Source organism: Hydractinia symbiolongicarpus, chromosome 14 (assembly GCF_029227915.1).
Source record: "Hydractinia symbiolongicarpus strain clone_291-10 chromosome 14, HSymV2.1, whole genome shotgun sequence".
NCBI lineage: Eukaryota > Metazoa > Cnidaria > Hydrozoa > Anthoathecata > Hydractiniidae > Hydractinia > Hydractinia symbiolongicarpus.
This window is the reverse complement of record NC_079888.1, coordinates 14,710,539-14,719,041: the sequence shown is the minus strand read 5'-3', so window position 1 is coordinate 14,719,041 and position 8,503 is coordinate 14,710,539. Positions and strand designations below refer to the sequence as shown.

The 8,503-nt window shown below is 32.4% G+C and overlaps 1 protein-coding gene across 2 annotated transcripts; it reads right to left on the bottom strand.

The window, feature by feature from the left end:
* Positions 1 to 424: 424 nt before the first annotated feature.
* Positions 425 to 8,503, bottom strand: LOC130625698 (uncharacterized). 2 transcript variants are annotated; one of them, XM_057440800.1, is made up of 3 exons: positions 8,396 to 8,503; positions 3,883 to 3,960; positions 425 to 1,349 (listed from the first exon to the last, which is right to left on the bottom strand). In XM_057440800.1, the coding sequence occupies exons 2-3, from the start codon at positions 3,905 to 3,907 to the stop codon at positions 859 to 861; spliced, it is 516 nt and encodes a 171-aa protein (XP_057296783.1). In that variant the 5' UTR covers positions 3,908 to 3,960; positions 8,396 to 8,503; the 3' UTR covers positions 425 to 858. The 2 variants fall into 2 exon arrangements, with proteins under 2 accessions (XP_057296783.1, XP_057296784.1); XM_057440801.1 differs by lacking the exons at positions 425 to 1,349; positions 3,883 to 3,960 and adding an exon at positions 5,081 to 7,829 and having other exon boundaries at positions 8,396 to 8,485.

Here is an 8,503-nt window from a genome sequence, read left to right as displayed (position 1 = left end):
ACCAAACAAGCGTTGCAGGATAATTGAGCAATAATTTTCCATTGGCTATACTTTCCGAATGTTTCCTTAATGGTACTAATATTGAGAGGCATAAATTTCGCAGGTTTTAATTTTTTATTAATTTTCTGTTTTCTTAGTGTTGTTAAACAACCAAAATAAGTTGATAAAAATGTTCTAAGAATATTGTCGTCCGTTTTAAGATGGTTCTCTGTTTTCAAAACAACTTCCTAACATGTTACCATAGAAAAATTGTGTCGTTACCTGATCCTTGGTAACATTAGGGACGTAGACGCTTTTCTTTTATTCTGGTTTAGGTCACATCTGTAATTTTAGCTAGAATTTATTTACTCATAATTCATTTTATATATTCTTTATTTAATGTGGACTTTTCATGAAATGGGCTGAAATAAAAAGCCGTGCTGATTGCAAATATACAAGCCTTGCATCACCAACTTTTCATGATTATAGTAAACAAAGAAATTAAATATGATTACTTTGACGGAAGATAATGTTAGCGGAGAAAATGCTCTTAGGTTTTAAAAAAATTCTCAAAAGTTTATTCTCGCAAAATGCTTTCCTATGCAAATACTTTCTTCCCTTAAGGTAGTGCTTCTCATAGGATGGTATTAGAACTAGTCTTAAATAACTGTGAAGCATGTAGTTCACTACATGAATTATAATATTTTGTAGGATATAACTTTATTATTTCCCTGATATAAATATTATACGATTAAATAATTGGGTTTAGAGACAAGAAAGTTCTTATTAATGCTCTACATATTTTGAAAGTTTACACTCACATAATTGTCCATTAAAAAATAAATTGTGTAAGTTTTGCTGAGCCCATTGGTAAAACGTTTAATCTTGGCAAACATTGTTATTGTTAGGATGAATTCCCATCAATTTCTTATACTTCATACAATCGAACCTACATCGCGTCCACGCACGAATGCATTGATAATTTCCATTTACGCTGATAGCTTTTCTTTTGCAATCCATATATTTGAATTTGCAATATTCCACATACGTTTCCCCTTTTTTGATGATTATCGCGTGTCGATCAAACTTTCTAACGGTCGCAGGTTTCATACCAACTTGATAAATTCTGCAGTAAGAGTTGCATTGCTTGTCCCAATTTTTGCACATGCCAGCCCCTATTTCATTTCCTTCATCAGCATCTATATTGAACTTGAAAACACTTTCGCACTGTTGATATTCCTTCCTGCATCTTTTCTTGCACCAATCTTTTTCATTACTTGGTCGGTTAATTTTAAAATGTCTTCTCCAATACTCATCAGAATTTTTATTTGTTGGAAATTTGCTCGTATTAACACAAGTGACAACAAACTCTAACACGAAAATGATTAGGAATTTAAAACGATACATCATATATTTGCTTAAAATAATTAACAGCTACGATAGTCCCAGATGTACCTTGTAAAATTAAATAAATAAAAAACAACTATTATAAGCTAAATATGCAGCAAACGCCCATGCTGAGGTATGTAATATCAATATAGAACATGAGACAAAGCCTTAACAAGAAGGTTAATTCATCAAATAGATTGTGATATGCTTGATTAATTGTTACGCATGATTGGTTCAAATCTGGGAAGCAATTATTATTCAGAAGGAAGAGGAAGAAGTTGTCGTTTGATTGGTAAAATCTAAACTTTGAACTTCATGAACAGACTTATAAACACGCTATATTCAGAATAGTTACCTTAAATAATCAAATCGAATACTAAAGAACGCTACTAAAGAAATAATCAAAACTGATTAAAGTTGATCACTAGCGGTATGTTAATCGTCTCAGTTGGACGCTCATCTAAAAAATATTTGCCAACAGTTTATTATTTTTTGAACACGTTCAAAAAATGATAAACATACAATACTAACCACAAATTGTTTGTTGGTCTTAGTTTTGACATGAAAACACCACTTAATATGCTGCTGTTCTTAAGGAAATGTTTTTGTCACAGGTCACACATTTGTACACCAACTAGTTTCTGTAAAAATAGCCTTCGTCTATCCGTCCTAAATAGCACCAAAATATTGAGACACACAAAATATGGTATAAAAAGGACGGAAAACCCGTGGATACATGCACGAATATTATTATGATAAGAAGCGTCAACCTCGTCCCCAGGGCTCTTTTCTTTTTCTGTCAATCTCGGACGGTGAGAAGAAATAGCCCTGGCACCAAACGGTCTTCATCACAATCTGGTTTGATCTCAAATTTACTACTTTTGTCTGCATGCCGTAATATTACCCGCGAGTTGTATATTGAGGGAATAAATTAAACATGGCGGAAACACGACAATAAACAATTGGAACAAACTGGAATTAAAGCTGGTTAAAACTTTAATTTTGGAACTAAGAAAATAGATAAATCAAAGTCCGTAAGTATTTAGCAAAAGCGTTGTTTGTTTAAGTATTTCATGGAGGGAGAAAAACAAGCAGGGTAAAAACTTAAGTTCATATAAGCTGGTGATGTATTATATATAACTAGCTATAACTAAATACCTGTTTGTGTTTTCGGCAAAGGGTAAAAACCATAGTACCAGCGTATTAAGATTTAAATGCATATAGCTTTATAAATATATATATACATACAGAAGAATAGTCATTATTAGAGAATGGTAATGTTTAAACTAAAAAAATAACATGCTAAAACAACCATTGATTTAAATTTTCATGAATCAACTGCATTATAGATAAAGTGAAAAAAAGATATTAATTTTACTGTAGCAGTATGTCGTATTGTCTAACAACACGCCATTCTAATTTCAAGAAAAAACATGGAAAGTGAAGAACACAAAGAAGCTTTTACTGTGCGAAGCCTATAATTATCCTGCGTCGGTTAATATTTGTTCTGTTACAGGCTAATTGTCAATTCACCCTGACTGTTCGCTGCAAGCAACAATAAACTTTCGTCACGTTTCGACAACTTTTCTACAAGATGTCAGCACCAATCAAAAGCAGATCCAATTCAGCACCAAATATTGAGATAGCTAGCTAGCCTGCACATTTTTCTTACTTTTATATTAAATAATTCTTACCTGATAAAATACGCGAATTTAAAAAAAATAGTATTTAGCTTCCTTACGTAGCTACATCAATGAAGCTACTATGACAAGCTAGACCGGCAAGGAAAGACTAACAAAATATAAGCAGTTTTAGTCATGGCCGTAAACGGAATGTTCTGGCCACAGGAAGAGTATAAAATCTCTATTTAGATTGGTCATTAAATTGGTAGAGATTAAAATGAAGCATCTTTATTGGCTTTCAAGAAAAAGAAAATTTCCCGACGTTTTAGCCTGGACACAAACTTAACAGCGTCATGGCTCTGTGCTGTCTCTCTATATTTATATCTATCTTCCATCAGGCGATTTTAAAGATTGCACACTACCCTCATGACACTGTTTTATTAAATATTTTTTATAAAGTAATTCTTTTCTTGCACTGCTCCATGAATTCAGTTTCCCTAAAAATTGTACATTATAATTCTGAATTTATCTAGCAAAAATTCTGTCAACTTTAACTTTGAAATCAAAATAAGCATGATCTATTTTAAAAGCAGTTTTTTTGATATGTATTTCTAATATTGCTTGTCTAATAAGCACAATATAAGCATTGCCAATACGCAGATTGCCAAATTTTCTATACTTACAATGCTTCCTGGATTGTCTACTACCGTAGTCGAATAGGGACTTAGATATAGCGTGACAGTTTCTTTGAAAAAAGAAATACTTTTTTACATCTGAGATTGACCTACGTTTAGACATGATAAATTTTAACATTTATTTTGTATATGTATATACATAGATTTTAGTAAACTTTTTTAATATATGTAATGTATATGTAGTTATACATACTTACCATAGTTCCACATAGTGTGCCTCATCTATAATGATAGCCACCATATTATTCTGGTAAACTTCTGTTTGCAATAAATTCCTATCAACAAATGAAAGCGAAGGCTGAGGATATATAAACAGGAAATCAAAGTTCTAATTTAATATGGGCGTAGTTATATGTATGCTTAGAACAGCTAAACGTTCTTAGCAAATTTGTTAAATATAAATATGTTAAATAGGAAGAACTTCATTTTTATATCATTTAGTGAAATTTTATGCGAAAACGTGTAATCTGAAAATTTCTGAGGTAGGACTCACAAGCATAAATCCCACAAATATTTATATTTCTGGGGATCCTATTTGCAAAAAATGATCAAATATTTGCTTAAGGATCCTGTAAGAGTTTTGAGTACCATTTTTATAATTGCGAATTTTCGTATGAAGTCTTTGTTTTTATGGAATTAAAAAGTCGAAAAGTAAAATAAATGTAGTTGTTGATGGTATAAGAAAATTTACCTGAAATTTTATGCTTTTAAGCAATTAAAAAAATTGTGAAAACAAAAAGCTGGTTCCAGTGCCGAAAGTCCCGGGAACTAAGTGATAAAGTTAATGCCCTCTTGTTCAACACAGTGTCGCCTAAAATATGATACCACGTTGTTGTTAAATTGCTTGTTGATTTTTTATGACGAACAACATCTTTTTTGCTTTTATAACTTCTCATTTTCAGGGGCAATAACTTTTAAACAAAAAAATAAAAACAAAAGTGGTATCGTATTTTAGCCCCTGGTGTTAACAACACAATGGTGTAACTCTCTTCCTCAGAGCTCATTTACTTTTGAAGAAGCACCCACATTGAAAATCAAGTCAGAGAAAAACATAATAACCTTTTTAACAACTTTCACCCCTTAGCATATTTTCACACCTGTAAAGGCGGATTTCTATTCAAACTATTTTCACGCTTGCGCCTATTTTTAAAACAGTAAATCGATATGGACATGCGGAGCTGGTATTTAAGCCGGTATCATTCTAGAGCGTGCGATCAGTCGCGAAAAGAAGTAGAAACAGATCTTACTTGTGCGATCGTAAAAATGCTCTTGTTTAAAAATAGACAATTATAATACTAAAAATGTAAACAAAACTATCAATGATAAAACAGACCACGTAGGACTTCTTCTTATCCCCCCCCCCCCCCTAAAAAAAAAAAAAGACGGAAGGAAGGAACAAATTTTCTAAGAAACGTATATCCTTGTTATGAACGAAATATTGCGTAGCAAACGAAAAAGCTGCAACAAATGAGTTCAAAATTTGATTTGAAGCCTGGTGCATCTATATTATAATGTTCGTCTGTCACGCAAAATGGTAGCTTAGCTGCGAGAGTAGCGAAACGCACGCAGTGCGGTATAAAAAAGACGGGCAAACCCGTGGATTTTTCCAAGTGCGAACGACTAGTATTATAAATATTTTTTCACTACCATAATTAATGTAGATCTAGTTTCAAATTGTTAGTAAAAATATCAGGAAGTGAAATTAGTTAAGAGGAAATAATGGAAAAAATGTTGCGATAAATAAGAGAAGGGGGTTCAACACACCGGCTACTTAAAAAAACACTGTATTTCGAATATAAGCCTGTCCGAACTAAGATTTTTTTATTTATCTTTTAAAGTATTCTGCAATATACCTTTACTAATTACTTATTTTTTTTGCACGCGGTTATCGGGTAAATCTATTTTTGGGGAAAACATTAAATGTTGATATTTCGCGACTTTTTCTAACCAAATTTTCTTACAGATTCAAACAAAAAAAGAATTTGAGTGAAAAAAATTAAATTGCCTGGAATTTCCCGCCATTTTTGAACAAAGATTTTTTTTTCAGAATTCTTTTTTCAGCAAGTCAAAACAGGTTTTTGTTTTGTTTCTAAAATTGTTCTATATATCCTAATGAATGTTTTTGTGTTACCAAGGATACATAAGACAAAAGTGAATATAATGCAGACCAGAATTTTTGTATTATCAGGACCAGAAAATTATATACGAAGCCATTTTTTATCCCTATGACGTCATCAAATTATTTTATTTACTTGAAACGAGTTTGTACTAAGACATTCTACAACTGTGCCAAGTTTCATCACTTAGGCATAAGTGGTTCAAGATTAATTCCCCGTGGGCGCTTTCTGCCCCACTTTACCCCCTCCCCCAGGGTCACAAGGGATAAAAAAAGCTCAGGTATAAACGGGTTAAAGGACGAGCGTAAGCTTGTTTCATCATTACTAGAATGTCATTAGTAAAATGGGTTTAAATACTTTTTGTACTTGTGAAATTTATCAAAGAAGGTAGGTTTTACAGTTTACAAATTCTTTGACCGTAATTACAATAAGTAGTAATTAATAACCCGATATATTTACTGCGATTAACAATATTGCTATAAAAACCGGTGATAAACGTACAAAGTTGTTCCTTTCTTACTTTACTAAGCATGAGACTGAACAATTTCCAGTAATCATAAATAACATTTCACTAAAAACGTTTTTTGATTGAGATAGCACGTAAGGACTCTCAATCTAGTTCTAGTTCTTCAGGTACAATATTTTTTGGCATATTTTGCTTTATTACAGCACATACCTTCTCGCCATAAACATTCATAGCTTGACCAACCAAATCTGGTCGCCTTAAAAAAATTAAAAAATTGTTTTTCCTAATCGCTGTCATCAATTCGCTGGCTGACTGCACCATCTTCACCATCTCTTCACTCGCTTCTATTACTTCCTCAATGTTATCTGGCACATACCAACATACATCTGATAAAATCAATTTTATCTTGGACACAACGTTTCGTTTTAAACTATCCGTCATCTTTTCGATCACATTTATACTTGGAATGAAATAGTAAGGTAGATGATCATCTTCTTCAATGTATTTTAAAAGTTTTTTAAATAATTATGTAACTGTGCAAATGGTTGAGTGGTGGTCACTGTTCCAAATAGGATCATCCATTTCATGTTCTTCACATGTCCAAAACATGACGGTTTTTCCAATAAACGAATGTGTATCCTCTTTATCAAGAGGTTTCAAGTGCTTGTAAATCATTGACTTAAAAAGAAGATAAATGAAATTCTGATGATCCGATCTCATGTTTACCAATTTTCTTTCCACATTAGCGAAAGAATATCTTAACTCTGTAGTTTCAATATTAAACCTGTTGTCATCTGAAGGTATCGTAATAATGTATCCAACACGTGTTAATTTTTTGACTGTTGCACGGTCTGGCCAATTCCTTTTCCTTGTAACCCATTCTTTAGCAACTTCTGGCCATCATGTCAATTTTATAACAAGAACAGCATCCCAGGACAGACTAAACTTAAAATATTGATCAACATAAATGCATAACTGTGTTTCAACTGATGATTTTGTAATTTTATCTTTTGGAGCTGAAAGGGAAACACTATCTAATCCGACATCTAAAATAAAAGCCAGTACCAGTTCCATAGCATGATCATCATTTCTTACTCTGACCTTTTCTTTGGCGACTTCTTTTACCCAGTGTGTTCTGACATATCCATCAACGAGCAAGCTCTTCAGGATGTCTTTATATTCCATGAAATCAACTCTCAATTTGTGGGAGCCAAAAAAATCTTTAGTTCATCTTCCGTACACTTGATCCTCACGTGCCCTTTCTTATCGTGGATATTCTCAATATTCTGTTTATGTGAAAGGGGAATTTCAAGTAGACTGTATTCCATATCTACTTCTAACTCTTTGTTATTTCTCTGGTTTTCATATTCACTTGGGCCAAATAATCGAGACAACATTGCTCCTTCCCTGGCACTCCCAGCATAGTAAATATTTTTCAAACCTTCTTTTTGCGTTTTACCAATACCACTTTCAACGTGAATCAGCGCGTCTATAAACGGCAGCGCATTTGAAGACATTCTTTCGTTTAATCTTTGGAAGTATTGAAATTGATCAAGGCGTTCTTCAAAATAAACAATCAATATATATTAGAAATAAGATGTAATAATTTTACGTCAAACTTTGTAATCCCTGCTTGTCACACTTTATAACCCTTTATATGTATAACCTTTTGTTCTATCTCAGCCATATCGAGGATTACAAAGTGCGACAAGGTGGGATATACAAAGTACGATAGTTCGGAGAATTACAAAGTCTGACAAGACGGAGTATAAAGTGTGATGAAATTATAAAGTGCGCCAAGATAACAAAGTGATACACTTCACCTATTAGGTGTTTTCAGAAACATCTGGTCGAAGAAGTTATCTTATTGCAAAGAAATACACGATTATAGCTAAGTAAAAATGAAGAAATAACTGTTCAAAAATAATTGTTTATTCGCAATTTTAAACTCAATTTACTTTGTTCTGTAAGAAGTTTCGGGCTGAATTCGTTTATAAAATGTCTTTATTTGATATCCAAATCTCAGTCTCATCGTTCTTATAAACAAAATTCTTATAGAAATGCAAAACGTGTAAGCAAGCAAATTCGTTAATAAAATAATAAAAAATAAGAATAAACAGTCGTTACCAGATACTTCAGAATTCATTTTTGTCACTCGATTTATAATACCAAAACTTTCTTTTCACTGCACACGCTAAAGAGTATAGTTTTTGTTATTATTCACAAACATAAAAG

Bases quoted from the DNA above. Each gene is read 5' to 3' on its own strand.
- LOC130625698 (XM_057440800.1), bottom strand. From the start codon at position 3,907: ATGAGGCACACTATGTGGAACTATG. The intron at 1,350-3,882 runs GTAAGTATGTAT...TTTTCGTGTTAG, and splicing joins GCACACTATGTGGAACTATG to AGTTTGTTGTCACTTGTGTT.